At 58.2% G+C, this 17,591-nt stretch overlaps 1 protein-coding gene across 1 annotated transcript; it reads right to left on the reverse strand.

Annotated features, from left to right (window-relative positions):
- Positions 1-9,461: 9,461 nt before the first annotated feature.
- Positions 9,462-16,815, reverse strand: DUSP7 (dual specificity phosphatase 7). The gene is made up of 3 exons (XM_043587506.1): positions 16,193-16,815; positions 14,282-14,716; positions 9,462-11,558 (listed from the first exon to the last, which is right to left on the reverse strand). Exons 1-3 carry the CDS (start codon positions 16,707-16,709, stop codon positions 11,251-11,253), a joined length of 1,260 nt encoding a protein of 419 aa, XP_043443441.1. The 5' UTR covers positions 16,710-16,815; the 3' UTR covers positions 9,462-11,250.
- Positions 16,816-17,591: the final 776 nt, after the last annotated feature.

A 17,591-nucleotide genomic window follows, 5' to 3' on the forward strand; every position in this document is an offset into this window, starting at 1 on the left:
GCACCCAGGCAGGTTGCCCGAGACCAGGGCCAAGCCCCTGACTCCAGCTCCCTCTTACCCAGCTGCTGAGTCTCTGCTCTGTTGCTGTGTGGCTTAGACCGGTCACGTCCACCCTCTGAGCCTTGGCGTTCTCATCTGTGAAGTGGGAAAATTGTGGAACCCCTATGCTCCTGGCTTTCCCCTGCCCCAACATCAGGGGCCCACCCTCCCAGTTTGGCCCACTCTCAGGATCCTGGGGAAAGAGGCCACCAGGGTAGTCTCTGCCCTCCTTGAGCAGAGGGGCAATCCAGGCTCAGAATGCAGGGCCCTCTCAAGAACTGCCCGCTTGAACAGCTTATGTGGTGCAGGCGTGCCCAGTGGTGATACCCCAGCTCTCGGTCTTGGCCAAGCTGTCTGCATCCCCACCATTGGCTGGGCCCAGACGACTGAGCCTCCTTGCCCTTCACAGGGTGGTGATTTATCAACACTATGGCTGCCTGCAGGCTTGGGCTGTGGGCACCTGTCACAGGGCTGCTCCCCAACCACAGCCCCTGCTTCTGAGTGTACCTTGGACCCCTGATGTCTGGATTCTCAGGATTTTTTCCATGACTCAGCTCTGACTACAGTGGATAGGAGAGGCAGTTTCTATCTTGATCCCTGGTCTGGGACCTCTTCCCCAAAGTCCCACCCACCCCTCTCCCACTGGAGAAGCCCAGCAAACCCTGGCCAAATAGAGAAATGAGGAAGCATGGGGGGCTCAGGGCTCCAACAAAGCCCCTAACAAAGAGAGACAGAGGGTGCGGTTGTGTGCCTTGGGAGAGAGCCCTAGTTCTCTTGGCCTCTGCACAGCCAGGTGCCCATGGGGGGCTGGGACTAGCCCAAGGACAAGCAAAGGTGGCCTTGAGCTAGCTCACACCATGGAAGGTCACTGGGAGCAGAGGCTAGGCAGAGGCCTGGTGAAGACTGAACTAGAGAGACCTTCTCTGCTCTTCCCACCACTTGGGCCAGGGGTGCCTCCATGCCTCTGCTCTCACTGGGGCCAGCACTGGCCGGGGCAGGAGCACGGGCGGGAAGTCTTACCCCTCAGGGTTGCAGACACCCAGCCCCCTGCTCGCAGATAGGGCAACCAAGGCTATGAGGGAAAGAACCAGGGGCGCTACCTGGTGCCCTCAGAGTGGCTGGCTCTGCCCCAGCTCTGACTGAGCCGAAAGGGAAAGGTAAGGAAGGCAGGGAGGGTCTCTGGGACAGATGTGACTGGGCAAGATGGGGCGAGGGTGTCGGGCTCTGGCCAGGCAGGGTAGTCGGCCTCCCTGCCGGGGCCTAGGCTGGGTGGGGGCAGCAGGGCTCAGGCTGGCGGGCTGTTGATCCAGCCCAACAATGATGAAATGGCCCCTTTGTCCTGCGGCGCCAAAGTTGCTGTGACTGGAGGAGGCGTGACGTGAAAGGGTCATTGTTCCCACTTGGGCAGCCACTCAGGGAGCTGGAGGACCGACCAGGAGCAGGCTTCATGCCAAGGCTGCAGCCCTGCCTGCTGCCTGCGGCGGTCGGAGTATCCTGGGCTCTCAGACTCCTACCCGTGGCCACCACCCTGCAGGGCCAGACTGAGCACAGGTGTCCACTGACCGTAGTGTCCTGTTTCCTCCCTCCACTGAGCTCTCCCGATGGAATGATATGGTAGATCATGAATGGGGTTTGCCCCCAGTGGGGGAGGTTCTGCTCTGCTCTTAACATACATGTGAACTGTGTGAGGCAGGATGCCTGCGATCTTGAGGGGTAAAGAAGGTGCTTTGTCCTGCGGCAAGGAAACTTGCCAGTGACATTCACATGCTGGGGCTGTTGACCTCAGGGACCCTCCTCCAACCTTCCAGATGAAGGGAAAGAGGCGCAGAGAAGAGAATTGGGTGGCCCTAGGTGACACAGCACTAGCACACTAGCTGGTTGGCTGATACCACATAGCTGCCTCCCAAGTCCCCACACCTGATGGACCTCTGTACCCTCTGGACTCTTGAAGCCCCCTCCTTGCCGGGACCTTTCTCCTGCCCCTCTAATCCATTCTCCCCTGAGATCTTTCTAAACCCAAAACTGATTAGGTCCCTCCTTGGCTTCCAACCTGTCATGGCCTCCCACAACCAGAGAAAGTTCAAACTCTGGTGCTGGCATTCAAGGCCCTCACTGTGCTGTAGCAGTCAGGGATTAGAAGCCCTGTCTAGAGTCTGGAGTGTCCCTCAGCCCCTGTGCTGGAGTGTCCCTCAGCACTGACCACAGTAAAGCCTGTTTTATCTCCCCAGATACAGCCGTCATTCCTTGTTCCCACAGGTCCTGCCCTCTGGAGGGACCCCTTCTTTTCCGTGCCACTCCTCCAGGTCCCCTTCTCTTCCAGATCCACCTGTCTACAGCCTCTGGGCTTCAGGTGAAGAGCCAGGAAGCTGGGCAGAGGTGGTCAGGAGGGGGTGGTCCAGGTCCAAATTGGAGCCCCTTCTCACCCCAGGTGGCCCAGCTGGCTCCGAGGTCTAGAACTATTCTCCTCTCTGACTCGCCACTGCCCCCAGCAGCTGGCATCAGGCTCAGCCTGACCCAGGCTAATTAAACCCTCCCCTAGCCCAGGCGAGGCTCTGGCTCCGGCTCTAGACTTTTTTCCCTGGAGGGATGGAGCTAATTAACCGAGAGGGTTTAATTAATCAATTAGCGTGGCCTCCAGACCCCTCCACTTAGCTGTGGCAGTAGCAGATATTTATAAACAGGAGCTGCCAGACCCTTCTCTGTCTGGCTGGAACCAAGGGGGAAAGCAGGCAGTCGTGGTGGGCATAGAGACAGTGAGAACAGGGGCTGCAGGGGCCAGAGACCCAGCCAGTGGTGCAGAGGTGCTCACTTCCACCTCCTGGGCACCACCAAAGGCCTGAGCAGGTGCAGGATCAGCAAAACCTGGACACGTGAGGCTACAAAGTGAGGCGTGTACTCCAGGTACACCTCCATGGGCACAGGTCATGCAGGCCTGACATCCAGAGCTGGGCAGGTTTCTAGAAGCACCCCAGACAATGGCCAGAAGGGCTGGTGATGTGCAGCTGGAACCAGGACCCTGGCTAGCAAGGCCTCCAGGGGATGGGGCTGCATAGAAGGCCATGGGAGCTAGGGGAGGCACCAGAACCCCAGCTAGGGGAAGAGGCTGGGAAGGCTTTCTGGAGGAGGAGGCATTTGAGCCAAGCTCAGGAAAAGAGTAGAGAGAGGTAGCTAATTGAAAGGCGGGGGTAGATGATGCAGAGTATTCCAGGGAAAAGGAAATAGCATATGCAAAGGCCCAGAGGCAGGAACAGCAGGAGGTTCTTCACCACAAGATGTCCCCTTCTTTGGGAAGCCTCCCAGACAGCCTTACTGGTTAGAATTGGTGTCCCCGAGTCTCTGCCCCTCCAGCCCTCACACTCCAGGACAGCCCTGACTCAACACTCCTTCCCATGCCTCTTGAGCAGTCGCCAGCTCTCCTCCTCTGCCTTCCCTGCCTGGTCCTGAGGAGCCCACACGTGCACCCCACTCCCTTCGGAAAGGGGGCTATAGACTCCCTCCTCTGAGATGCTGCTTTCCTGGCGTTGGCACAGGCAGGAGCCGGGTGGTATCAGGATGGGGGTGGAGGGATCAAAAGATCAAAGCTGTCTCTTACCTGGCAGGCCTGGGTTAGCTGAGAGGAGGGACTCCCGACCCCAGAGCAGCACCTTTCAGGCTTCGTTGCTCTGTCTTGGCTTCCTCCTTTGTTCGTCAGGGATAATCCAGCACCTCCCTCTGAGGGCTGCTGGGAGCATCAGTTGAGTTTATCATGAAGAGCTGGCAAGGCACCCTGGCCCAGAGCAAGGGCCACGTACATGTGTTGTTATTAATACTCTTCCTGCACTTAGAGCTGCCAGAGGACCAAATACTCAACAGAACTCCCAGACAGGGCAACCGTGAGGGACGGCTGGAGCTGCTGAGCCAGGCGGGGGCTCCAGCTGAGGAAAGGCTCAGCCCCCGTGCTTTGCTGGGCCCCTGCTGGGTGCCTGGCACCATCGACACACGGCTTCTCCAAAGCAGCTACAATAATAGCCAAAACGTAAAAGATAAATGATCCTGCTTTCCTTTTGGAAACCAATTGGAAAAATGGAGCACAGGTGTTTGCCCCGGAAATGCCACTTCTGGGCACGGGGCCCAGAGAAAGAACCTGAAATGCAGAAAACACTCCACTCAGAGTCCTGGGCCAGAGGTCCTGATGGGATAATGAAGAAGAGAGACAACCTGAGTGCCCAGCGACCAGGGAGGGGCGGTGGTGTCCAGCCTCTCTCTTTCCTAGGGGCAGGGGAGAGGGCTGTAGGGGCCTGGCTCCGGGGATGTCAGGGACAGTGTGATCCAGGCCTTTGTTCCTGCCATGCCCCATCCTGGGCCACCGTCCCAAGCCCCCATGCTATTCTCTGTGGAGAGAAAAGAAGCAGCTCCAGCCAGCGGGGTCTCGAGCACGTGTGAATGGGGGACCAGAGGCAGGCTTACATAGGTGAGGTGCTGTGGATGGGCAGGACATGGGAATGCAGGGGGCTGGTGAGGAGGGTCTTTGGACAAGCAATGTAGGAAAACAGGCTGAACAAAGCAGTAGACTGAGAGGGAGGGGACTGAGCTCAAGGACCTTTCTGAAAACCCCAGGAAGACACCTAGAACCCCTGAACAAACCAGCCCCAGGCAGGGCTGGAGCAGGGAGGGGCAGTTCTGGAGCCCTCTTGCTTGGCAGAACTCTAAATTTCTCAGGTCCTCAGAGCCAGGGGACACTGTGGGGGAGTCCCCTGTGCAGGTAGATGGAAGGAGAAAGTGTTCTCAAGGGGCTGCAGTAAAAGAATTTCCTGGAGCAGAGAGGGGCCCAGCCTGACCCACCCCTCCCCAGGCAGGCACCCTGCCCAAGGTCCCCCAGCCCTCAACTCCAGCCTTCTTCTTTCAGGATGTGTACCAGCTCCTAGGCTACTCTGGATGCCAGGCTGTCCAGGCCTTGGGACAGAAGAGAAGATCTGAGCCATAATCCCTAAGTCACAAGTCCTAGGGCTGGGTCCCTCAGAGTCATTATTCTCATTTCTCACCTGTACAAATAGGGAACCTGAAGACGGATGGGGAGGAGACCTTTCCAAGGTCACACAGCCATCAGCGATAGCTGGCCCTGGGAGGTGGCCCTCTGGGGGTGGTCACAGTCAAATTGGCATCATCATGACTCACATCCCCAAGGTCTCACTGGGAAGAAGACCCTACATCCTGCTTTCTTCTCTTACACCCACAATTTTTTTTTAAGATTTTATTTTTAAGTAACCTCTATGCCCGACATGAGGCTTGAACCCCCAACCCAGAGATCAAAATTTGCTTGCTCCACTGACTGAGCCAGGCACCCTAAGACCCACACTTCTTATTTCCACTGTACAGAAGAGAAAACCAAGGCTCTGAGAGGGGCCACCAGGGCTGTGCTGTGCTGGGAAAGTCTTTAGTATGAGGGAGGACCTTTGTGAGCCCTGCCACTCTCTGGCTATTCAATGTGTGGGCACACATTGAAGGGGTGGAGCAGGTGAGTGGGAACACAGACTCCAGTGGCCAGGGTTCATCATGGACCCACGCATGTCCTGGCTAAGACCCATCCTTCTATGTGGTGTGGTGTCTGCCATTCAGGCCATGGATGTGGAGTCAGACAAGCTGGGATGCTCTGTCCACACCATGGGTCTTGCCTCCCATGAGGTCCAAACACTGCTAGTCCTGCACGTATATCATCCACAGTGGTCCAGTCCCCCGAACCACCCCCTCCCCCCCGCACCCTGAATGACCAGCTCAGCCTCCTCACTGTCCCCTCTCCGACGTGCTTGCCCCTCAGGCTGTTCTCCACTTAGCAGTCAGGGGATCTTTCTAGGGACCACCAGACCCTGTGAGCACTAGACTTAAAGCTCTTTAGGGGCTCCCCTCTCCCCCAGACCACACCAGGTTCCTCCCTGCTCCATCCATCTCTGGAGAAGGGGCTGCAGCCTCTCCTTTGCCTGTAGCAGGGGTGGAAGGGCCCTGGGGCCTGAGGAGGTGTGGGTATGGAGGGGGCAGATGGAGGTCCTACAGATGCACAGAAGCTACAGGATATATGATGACCCTGGAGGTGTGTGATGGAAGGGGGTTGACTGCTTGAGCAAAGGATGTTCTGGCAGGCACTGAAGTCCCACGTCGCCTGTGGGCGTTAATCTGACCCAGCCAGAGACAATGGGGCTGAGGCCTCATTTTACCTCTGGAGGGTTGCTAATGATGGTCTTTAATGGCCATGCCTGGGAATGAATGACCTCACCCCTGCCGCTCCCTAATGAGAGGAGACTAGAGTCAGAGGCAGGCGGCTCCTGCATCACTTGGGACCTGCTTGGGCTTGTCCTGTCTGAGAAATGAGGGGGCCGTGTGTGTGTGTGTGTGTGTGCATGTGCGCATGCATATGTGTTTGGTCCTTCACAGGGCCGAAGAGAGAAGGCTCCCAGCCTCACTGGGAAGGCAGGACCTGGGGGAAAAGACTCAGGACAGCAATATGAGGAAGCCTGGCTTCTACCATGACTCACTCTATGACCCCATCTAAGCCTCGCTTTTCCTATCTGCATGGGGTTGGGGGCAGTGGGATGATTCTGAATCCTCCCAAGGGTTTCAGGTCTGCTGGGTATCAGGAGAGACCGATGGGACCAATCTGAGGAGATCTTTGGGAGGAAGTGAGAGGGCTGTGCTCAGGTGGGGTCCCAAATGAGCAGGGGAAATATGTCAGAGATCAGGACTCAGACATCCCACCCATGCGACCCAGGTTCCTGGGGTGCTCAAAGTTCAGCATGCTAGTTAGCATGCTCCCTCCAGGGACACCTGGCTCCCACATCAGGCTTTCCGGCTTTGGTTAAGGGTTTTGGTGTACGTGCTGGTGTTCCCAGCCGCATCCAGACAGATGGACATGGAGGGCAGCCCCCATGCAGACTGGGCGTCAAGGGGCAGGCCTGAGTGTGCCAGGCGGCAGCGGCAGCAGGAGGGGAGGAGGCATGTTCCCGCATGGGTTCACTGCTTGCCTCCATACTGCCCTATTCTTGAGGGGTGACTAGGTTTGTACCCTGGGGATAGGCCCTTTGTGGGCAGTCCTCCTCCTGAGGGCTGCCTGCCTCTCCCCCAGGCTCAGAGGAGGACCACCTTAGGGAAATGTTCATCTCTTGTCTGACGTCCTGCAGGGGAACTGCTTCATAGTGCTGCAAGTTCTTTCTCATGTCCGGCCTTAGTCACTCCTGCTGTTGCACCTGATTCATTTTTCAGAGGACAAACTGAGGGCCCCATTCTCCTGCCACCCAGCCTGACATCACCAAACTTCCCTCGGGCATGTTCCCACTCCTGGGATAGCCCAGCCCGCACAGGAAATGGCTGCTGGATGAATGTGTCAGTGAGTGAGTGGCTCAGATCTTCCTCCCATGAGAAGGCTAGGAAGTGGCCAAGAAGTGGATGGGGGAGTTCCTGGGCCTGGGCTGAGATGGAGACAGAAACAGGAATCCAAAGGGAGGCAAAGAGGGGTCAGGAGGAGAGACGGGACTGAGGGCACAGAGACAAATGGCCTGGGACAGACAGGGCCCATGGGGGTATAGCACAGCAGAAATAGGGTAGAATAAGAGGAGCTCAGAGTGGACCATGAGACAGATCAGAGGGACCATGAGGTGGGAACCTGGGAGCCCGGGTGGAGACAGCCGTCCAGAGTAAGCATGGTCTAGCCCGAAGTCACAGAGTGAGGACCCAGAGTCCCAGCCACCCGGTCATGACCTGGCCCTCTGTCCTCACCAGAGGGGAGCAGAAGGGAGCCACAGCCAGGCATGGTGCTGAGGTGTCAATTTCCTCAGCTGAGGACACGGAGGGTCAGAGAGGACATCTGGCCTGAGGTTGCACAGGACGGAAAGCCCCCTGGTCCTCCATTTGAGGAGCTGGCTCAGGAGGCAACGCTGCTCCCACCCCCCATCCTGTGCTTGGGCACACTGGCACTGCCAGGCACTTACTCGGCCTGTCGAGGGCCCAGCCCCCAGCCCGGCACCCGCGGGCTTCCCCAGCCCCAGCCAAGGGCAGCAAGAGGGAACAAAGGCCCAGTCTCTGCCTGCTCAGCCCCCACCCCCTTGCCTGCCCCTGGCACAGACGGACCAGGGCCCCGAGGGAGCCCAAGTGCAAAAGCAGCACCCACCCCTTTGCCAAGGCTGCGAGACTCCCCTTCCCCCCTCCACAGGTCTGCTGGCTGCACAAGTGTTCCCCCATTCGAAAGATGGGAAACCTGAGTGACAGGGGTAAGGAGCTGGTAGCCATACATCTGGCACTAGAACCTAGGTCCTTTTGCTTGAAGAACCTACCTTCTACCACTCATCATATGCCTGAAGGCGTGACTGCATTCTGGTTGAACCTAACTCATGGGCAGAGATGAAAAAAGCAGAGCCTCCTGGACAGCCCAACTGGGAGTCTTTAGAAAGAGTACCTGGGGCCAGCCCAGTGTTGGTCATAGTGGAAGGGATAAAGCCAGATGACAGGCAGAGATGAGGAAATGGAGTTAGCACCTAGTGCCCGACAGGGCTCACTCAATTCTGCCAGAGGCAAAGGAAACATAAAGGAGCCCCCATTCCCCATCTGTAACATGGATCTATGTTGCCCACTGAGGGCCTCACACCCCCAGGCCACGGCCACCATCCTTCTCCAGGCCCCTTCCCTCTTTCTTGCTCTGTGCTCCCAACCAGAAGGAACAAAACTGTTTTTTTGTTTTGTTTTGTTTTTCAGGTCCTGTTTTTGAGCCCCCAGTGGGGGGGGCCTACCTGGCGGGTGGATGCTCCCTTGAAGAAGCCAGGCATGGCCGATTCCTCCCTGTAGGTCCAGGCCCAGACCAGGAAATGGAACGTAACATGTTCATTTTGTTCCAAACACCAGAAAAGCACTGAGTATCTGAGTGTGATTGGCTTGATTTTTATAGATGGGAACTGAGGCTACCCAGCTCCTGAGGAGCGAAGCAGTGCTGACCCATCACCAGGCAGGTTTTACATCCCACTGGCTTCCCAGGGACTGTGGGGTGGGGGTCAGGAGGATGAGAAGGTAATACTAGCATAGCCTCCATTCCATGCACGAGAGCAGCAAGAGAAGGGTCAGGAACCTAGGGCCCAGTCAAATCTGGGTATCGCGAATCTGGGTGATGCCCGAGTGGACAGCCCTGAGCAATTCAGGGTGGGCAGAGGTTCAGCTGCGTGACCTTGGTCTACAAAACCTGTCCAAGCTTCCATCTTCTGTCAACCAATAGGCAAAATCCCAGAGAAAGCCCTGAGGTCCCTGCCTGCAGTGCCTGAAGGCTGGGCAAATGCCACACCTCCGCTCCTCCCCCAAGGCCTGGCCACTTCTCCCAGTGAGGGCCTTAGGGGACTTCACACAGAGCAGGTGACAGCCACTCTCCTTGCCACCCCCCAGCCTGGGCCCAGGCCCTTATTGGACAACACAACTTGTTTTAAAGAAAAAATAATATTTATTTGCAATATAAACAAAGTCCCGTTGCTGGTTCGGGATATATATATGTATGTGTGTGTGTATATATATGTAGGGTCACAAATTTTCCTTCATAAGATCATAAAGCAAAACTGGCCACCCTCTTGGCATACTCTCATTTACACAAATCTGATGCATCTTTCTGGGTTTTTCTTTTTAAAAGTAAAAAAGAGAAAGAACCATGTACAGCATGGAAGCTTTTCGTCAATTTCTCGACTGTGGCAAGATTTTAATCCGCTGCCTTAAAGAATCCCTGAAAACCGCCCCGTGAGGTAAGATGCAGTGGGGCAGAGTTTCCATGGCCTCACTCACATGCCAAGTGCCAGCTTGCTCAGGGACCCCAGCCTGACTACTCACCTCTCCCCGGGCCCCTGCAGTCCTGACACCTGGAGGGATTGAGGCTGGAGAAGGAACAAAACTGGAGAGGATAACGGAATCCGTGGCTTTGTTCTGTGGATCCTAGGAGGGGCGTGGACAGAGCCCCACACCCCGTTCACTTGTCCATCCTCGCCCCTTCCGCCCCTGCCCTGGGATTGAAACGGGTGCGAGTTTCCTGGTAGTAGAAGGCATGGGCAAGATGAGTGCAGGGCAAGCTTCCACGGGACAAGGGGTCTGGGAGTAGAGCTGGACCAAAGCAACAGCCAGAGTGAGGGACAGAAACTAGGAGGTAGGGCTGGGCCTCCACCACCGAAGCTTCCCCCGCCAGCCACTGGGCCTCCACTCTCAGTCACAAACAAACAGGGAGAGAGAGACAGAAGTAGTGGGTACGTATAGGAAGGGCCCGGGGCCCAGACCCTCCTACGGGCTGAGCCCAGAGGGCTAATGCTACTGCTTGGCAGTCCCCCACGACCCCACCTCCAGCAGGGCAGCGGCAGGGCCTCCCATCTCCTGCCTCAGGGGGTCTGCAGGGGCCGCTGGAGGGCAGAGAATGCAGAGGCCACCCAGGGCAGCCCACCTATTACGCCTTGCAGAGGTCATCACGGGCAAGTGCAGTGCCAAGGGGGCTGGGCCGAGGGGTGTGCATGACTGGGGGTGGGGGGGTCTGACACTAAGAGAGCAGCAAGCCACCCCTTCAAGAAGGACCTGCTGCAGAAACGGAGGCTTCACACATGTGCAAAACGCATTTGGTCAAGATCAACACGGGGTTTGTCTTTTCCATTAAAAACAAAAACAAAAACCAATAATTGCTTTTTGAAATAGGAAGAAAAAACAAAACTGAGAACATTTCTCTCTCTCTCTCTCTCTCTCTCTCTCAGGATCAAGGAAGGGATGAAATACTGGTTTATACAATCCACTGTTGTATGTAGCCTGAAAATAACACTTTTCATTAAAAAAGAAAAATCAAGAAGAGCTTGAACACTTGCCGTGCTCCAGGGAGCTTGGATTTACCTGCCAAAAGTAAAAAGTAAACTCAGGTCCGTGGATGTGTCTTTAAAAAATAGCCAAACCGGCTGGGCCATTGGCTGATGGAGTGTCCTGGGACAAGGATGAGGCCCTGCTGGACTCCCAGGGCCATGTGTCTCAGAGCTCAGGGCCTCTCCACAAAGTCCTGCAGAGAGAGGCCTTGCTGTGGTTTCCGCCCTCCCCAGGGCAGCGAGGGAAGCTCAGCCACCCACCAGCCTGGGCCTCTGGGCACAGGCCATGTCCGATGATGTCTGGGTTCCGGCCGGACACAGCAGGAATGGGCAGCTCACCTGGCCCAAGGGGGGTCGGGAGGGGCCGGCCCCACCCACCTGTGCCCCAGCCTCACGTGGACTCAAGGGTGTTGAGTGGGAACAGGTTGTGGTTGGTCGGCGTGGAGAAGTAGAGCTGCTCGCTGGGGGTGTGGTTGTCGCATGGGCTGCTTAGCCCCAGCGTCCGCTCGAAGTCCAGCAGCTGCCCCATAAAGTTGAAGTTGGGCGAGATGTTGGACTTTTTCCTCTTGACAAAGTCGTAGGCGTCATTGAGTGACAGGTTCATCTTCTGCATCAGGTAAGCCACGGTGACGGTCACCGAGCGGCTAATCCCTGCTAGGCAGTGCACCAGGACACCACACTTCTTGGAGCGGGCCTCGTCTGAAACACACAAGTATGGGTCAGGGAGGCTCCTCCTCCAGGGAGTCAGAGGTGGAGCAGAGGCACAGAGGGTGGCACGGCCACTAGCTGGTGCTGCCTGACTCTTGAGGGACCTGGTGAAGTCCAACATGAGCAGGACAGCAACTTGGCATGGAGGTCAAGAGCATGACTGACTGTGGCGTTAGCTTTAAGTCACTGGACATCCCTGTGCCTCGGTTTCCTCACCTATAAAATGGGCCCCCTTGTTCTCAATGCTCTTGTAAGGACCCGAGCCAAGAGAGGGCTCCACAAACACCAGCACCAGTGACGGCTGTGGTCACGGCTAGTCCCGCTGCTGCTACAGCTGAGTGTGCAGACTGTGCTGAGGGTGTCACCCGTGTCCTCTCAGGCCATCTGCACCACGGTTAGCAAGTTCATTTTATAAAGGAGGACGCAGACGCAAAGACAAAGTGACAAGCCCAAGGCCACACAGAGGCTCCTCCTAATGCACAGCACATGCCGTCAGTCCGTGACCTGGCGGTGGGGGCTGAGCTTGCTCTCCTGGTGCAGCTCCCATGGGTACTCCTTGAGAGTCTCCTGGGAAACAGGCCCGAGGGAAGCCCTCAAAAGGGAATCGGGGCCTGGCCCTACACTCAGCTCTGCCCCAGCCCCAGCAGCTTAGCCTCCCAGGGCCCGGGAGGAAGGCTGCACTTGAGGCTTCACAAGCGAGGTTTGCTTAAGCGCAGCCCACCCACCTCACTTACTCGACTTCCCCCAGCAGGCCCATGCATCAGTAACATCTCCCACCACAGCCAGCCAGCTTCCGCCAATCCACCCAGCTTCCCCTGGTGCCGCTCTCACACTCCCTCCGCTTGACCTACAGTAGGAGCTCAATAAATATTGGTCAAGCCACTGAACAACTCAGTCCTGTCATCCCTCCACCCCTGGGCCTAGGGTAGCTGACTCTCTCTGTGCCAAGGATGTAGATTAACAAGAGGCAGCTCTCTGGGGCCCTCAAGGTCCCCACCTCTGATTCTGAGACCACTGGGAGCCAGGCACAAAGGCGGCGCTTAATCAGTGCACTCGCACAAGATGACACGCAGGTTCACAAGCTGTTCTGCTTCTGATGCTCACTCTCTCTGGCCCAGCAGAGCTTCCCCTTCTCACCCCATACTTACCCAAGGCTAAGTATGCAATAGGTACATAATCCAGATTCGGGGACTGACTAGGGGCAAGACTAGCAGGGCAAGAGATACATATTGTGGCTTTGTGCAGAGTCCTGTGGTCTGACCTTGAGACTTCGGGCTAAAGGGGTGGTGGAGATGAGCTTCCAGTGGTGACACACCAGGATATGGGGAACGCCTGGCCCCCAAACCCACTCCTGGGTGATCCAAAGTGAAACTGCTTCCGCTGGCTTTATTTTTAGCACTCTCAGGGTGTGGCTGAACAGTGTGGGGGCTGGGGCTTGATCCTGTCCCACTGAGTCCTAGGGGATGCTTGGGCCTCTATTCCTTCACTTGTGTCCCTCCACCCCTACACCCCCAGATGCAGAGGGGCCTTCAAGAAGGACAAAGACACCCATGACCAGGCTCAGCCCCTGGAGTCTGTCCGGGGTCCCCTTTTCCCCTCCCCTTTCTCAGTGAGGGAGAGTGAATGCTCAGGCAGCATACACACACCTCTCCGCCGCCGCCGCAGCGTTCTCCTGGGCAGAGCTGGGAAGCTCTCCCATCGCCAGGTCACAGCCCCTCCCCCAGGCCTCAGCTTCCTTCCTTCCTCCCAGCCAGGCACCTAGTTTTGGTTCCCAGTAAGCGGATGAGGCGGGGAAGCCTCCCACTTCCTGTTATTAAAGCTAGCCCAGCCCAGCTGACAGCAAAACGCCCTCCACTGGACAGGGCTGCCGGCAGGAGAGGACTGTCCAGGCCACCTCCCCTCTACCATTGGAGGCTGGGGAGAAACACGGGGTCACCAGGCTCAGAGAACCAAGGGTTTACGTACACCCTGATCTTATATCTCTTCCCCACACCCTGGGAAGAGCCAGGGCCGGGAAGATGGCCTGTAGTCTAACAGCCTCCAGCTGGCCATGGAGGAAGCAGGATGGGGAGGTCAAAGATAAGGCAACTTGTGGAGCTTGAGTCAGCTGGGGATGTAGGGGGCTGAGGGCTCTAAGCCAAACAGCAGAATTGCAGAATGCTCTAGGGGAGGGCCCCTACACTCCAAGCAAGCCCCATAGGTTGCCGGAAGCATCTGGTGCCCCACCAAGTCACTCTGGGTCACCAGATTCCAAAAGCTGCCTATTTGGGGTAGGCCTCTGGCTTCAGGGCCACCCTTCAGCCCCCTCAGGTACAAAATAAAGCCCAAAGCCCAAAGAGGGACCGTGACAGCCCCCTCCTGGAGAGACATGTGTGCTGAGGCGTGATGCAGAGCAAGCAAGACTCGTGGGAGGTCTGAGAGCTGTGATGTTTCAGCTAGATGAGCCCCAAACAGCAGAACCAGAAAAACACAAGCTGGACAGTAAAGTCCATGGGGTGCCAACAGTTGCAGTGAGCCCAGGACTCAGGGGACTGAGGGCCTTGGTGACTCACAGCAGGCATGGATTCACCCATGGGCATATGTTGGCACATGCAGGGCACACACAGGCCTCGACAGGCCCAGAGGTACCCAGTCAGGCGCGGGTGACACCCAAGTCCTGTACACACCTCAACGCACCTGCCCATCCACCCTGCCCAGAGCCCAGCGACACCTACCAATGAAGCTGATGGCCTCAGGGAAGAACTGGGAGAGGTTCTGGCTCCAGTGGTCAGAGATGGGGATCTGCTTGTAGGTGAACTCGCCACCGTGCTCAAAGGCATTGGGCAGGTTAGGCGTGACGTTGAGGATATACTTGATGCCGTACTTGCCGAGCACGTCCAGGTTAGTGGAGTCCTTGGCGCAGCCGAGGTAGAGGTAGGGCAGGATCTGGACGGGGAAGGCTGGTTGGCTGGATGGCACAGGGCTGCCGTCCGACTCAGTGGCACTGCTGGGCAACTCTCGGTCTGACTCTCCGTCTGAGCAGTCAGAGCTGATCCGCAGGCCCCCCAGGCCCAGCACTGAGGTGGGTGGTGAGCCACTTGGTGAGGACGAGCTGTCCACGTTGGTCTCACAATGCTCTGAGTACTCTGTCTGGAACTTGTTGAAACCACCTGTGGCCAGGGTGAGAGGCCCTGGGTGAGAGACTGCCCATGCCACTAGACCAATGGGCTGCACAAGACCAACGATGGCCAGAGCTGCCCATGTCAAGCACCATAACCCAACAGCCAATGTGGGCCAGGCAAAGTTTGTTACACATGTACCTTCTCCTGTGTTCTCTAGATCTATCCTACGACCCACTGGACAGAATGGGAAACTGAGGCCCCAGGAGGTGAAGTAACATGCCTGAGCTCCATTCCCTTACCCATAAGGCTTCACAGCCCTGGCCATACCACCAGCTTTAGGGCACTTAAGGCCAGGCCCCAGCTCATTCATCTTCCACAGCTCCCATGCATACCTGGCACCCATGGGTGCTCAATAACTGCTAAGTGGTAAAGGAGAGCCGACAACCCAATCTCGGGCTAGCACCTGTGGGTTTGCAAGCCCTTCTTATAGATGAGACTGCAGGGGCTGGTGCTGTGTCTAGGTCAGTTAGAGGCACAGAGGGCCTGGGCCTCCGGACTGGGAGTCCAGTACCTGCTCCTCACCACAAGTTAGGAAGGGCAATGTTAAAAGTGTTGGTTGCCCCTTTCCCCCCCACAGTGGCAAGTTCATAAAAAGGGTCCCAAACTCCCCCTCTCTCCCTTAAAACACAAGACCCCCAGCCTTGGAAACACGGAGGGAGAGAGCTGCTGGGGCTTTACAGAGAGAAGAAATGGGGAGCGTCTTGCAACTAGGCATGGGCCCTGCGCCCGAGGGTGCTGCAGGCCTCCCCTCCCCGCCTGCCCGCCTGCTGCCAGCAAGAGGCCATTTTGGAATGTTAATTGGAAACACCGGCTGCAGCCACTCGCCCCCCAGCTGCCTCCCCCTTCCACAAGCTCTAGGGCAGGAGGCTGGGGATTTAGGGGTCCTGGAAAGCCAGGGAAAGGGACACTGCTTATAGGCCTGCCCCAAGTGCCCCAAGAGGCTGTGTCTCCAAGTAGTGAGACCAATGCTGAGATGCCCAGGGTACCCCAACCCAAACGGTCCCTATACCTTAAGGGCATGGATAATGCTGCCAAAGACTCCCCTAGCCTGACCCAGGTCTTCCAGGGACACGCATTCTAGACCGGAGGAGCTGGATCTGGGTGCCCGGTCGCTTTTCGGGTCCCAGGAGGAGACATCTCCCTCCTCTGAGGGGCTCATCTGGGCGCTGCCATGGCCCCAACGACAGGGGGAGGAAAAAAAAAAAAAAAAAGGAAATCTCAGGCCAGGAAAAGTTTGTTCGGCCCCCTCGAATCGTGCCGAGAAGGGGGCACAGAGGCGACCCCATACTAGCCTAAACGCTCACTGCGGAGGCCGAGCTCCCGGTAGCGGCGGATGCGGGCCGGGGGCGACGTGGCGCCGGCCGGGCAGGCGGAGCGCAAGGAGAGAAAGTAGCCTCCGGCGGGGGCGTCAGGGAGCCGCGGGAGAGCCCCAGTCCTGGACAGGGGTCTCAGTGCTGCCCTCACCTTGGAGGTAGTAGGCCTGGCAGCCGTCGTCGCGAAGCTTTTGCAGGAGCAGGCCAAGCACCGAGGCAGGAGCGCCGGGCTCTGGCTGCCACTCGGCCGTGGCCTCGTCGTAGAGCAGCACGGTGGCCGCCTTGCAGCGCGTGGCGAAGCGCTCCTTGTCGGCGTGGTTGGGGATGATGGAGCGGATGGGCAGGTTGCCCTTGCGCAGGCGGCGCAGCATGAGGCCCGGGATGGCCAGGTTGATGGCCGTCTCGATGTGCGACGACTCGAAGAGCTCATGCGGCCGGCAGTCGAGCAGCAGCAGGGACGCGCCGCCGCGCGCCTCCAGCTCCTCCTGCAGCCACTCGGCGCTCTTGCAGGGCATGGCTCCCGCACCCGTCGCAGCTCCCGCGCCGGTGCTAGCGCCGGACCCGGACCCCGCACCGGGATCCGACCCCGCCCCGGTGTCCCCAGCAGCCGACGCCCCCGAGGCCGACATGTGCGCCCGCGCTGGGGGGCCGCGGAGCTGGTTTTTCATCGGGAGCGCGGGCGGCCCGGGGCAGGGGCCGGGCAGCCCTGCCCTGGGACGGCGCCCCGGCCGCGCGGGCCCCAGCCGCGTCTCCGGGCGCCCGCCTCCCGCCGAGCTGCGCGCCCGCAGCCCCGGCCTCCCGGCCTCCGTCCCGCCCGGCCCTCCGCGCGCGCCGCGGCCTGACAGCCCCAATTAAACCGCGGCTCTGGCGGCCGCGCGCCGAGGCGTCCTCCGGGGGGCGGGGCTGCAGGGCCGGCGCCGGGGCTTAAAGGCGCCGCGCCTCCGCCGCCCCTCCTCACGGAGTACGGGGGCGCGCTGGCGGCCCCGTGAGTCCTGAGACCTGCGCCTGCCCGGGCCCTCTCCCTGCCTCAGCCCGGAACCGGCTGTGATTTGCCCGGAGTGCCCGGCCAAGACCTTTCCCTCTAAGCCCGCGCACCCAGGTCTTCCGAGTCCTACCTTGAAGGGCTGCCCTAGGGTCTTCCTGCGCCTAGCATCCCCTCCCCCACTTTCACTGAAGCAGAGTCTCCCCAGAGATGGGGCGGGGGGTGGGGACCGTCACGCTGAGCCAACCTCCCCTCCTTCTATCAACCCCATTCATTCATTTTCTCAGCGAGTTCATTCAACAACTGGAAACTGAACGCCTACTACGCGCCAGGCACTGTGCTTAGGAGGTCACCGTTTCAGGCAACTGACCAGTCACTATGATGGCCACAGGCTCTGAGACCTGAAAGGGGGTCCCATCCCAGCAGGCCTGATGGGGAATCAGCAACCAGGGGACGGCTGGAGTAGGAGGACCCAGGGCTGTGCCACACTCCACGGGCAAGAGTGGTGAAATCCTGGAAAGGACCGGCCCTGGGAAGAAAGAGCGAGCCCTTTAAGAAAGCTTTACAA

Source organism: Prionailurus bengalensis, chromosome A2 (genome assembly GCF_016509475.1).
Source record: "Prionailurus bengalensis isolate Pbe53 chromosome A2, Fcat_Pben_1.1_paternal_pri, whole genome shotgun sequence".
Lineage (NCBI taxonomy): Eukaryota > Metazoa > Chordata > Mammalia > Carnivora > Felidae > Prionailurus > Prionailurus bengalensis.

Bases quoted from the DNA above. Each gene is read 5' to 3' on its own strand.
- DUSP7 (XM_043587506.1), bottom strand. From the start codon at position 16,709: ATGAAAAACCAGCTCCGCGGCCCCCCAGCGCGGGCGCACATGTCGGCC. The intron at 14,717-16,192 runs GTGAGGGCAGCA...CCCTGGCCACAG, and splicing joins CCAGGCCTACTACCTCCAAG to GTGGTTTCAACAAGTTCCAG. The intron at 11,559-14,281 runs GTAGGTGTCGCT...TGTGTGTTTCAG, and splicing joins TGAGGCCATCAGCTTCATTG to ACGAGGCCCGCTCCAAGAAG.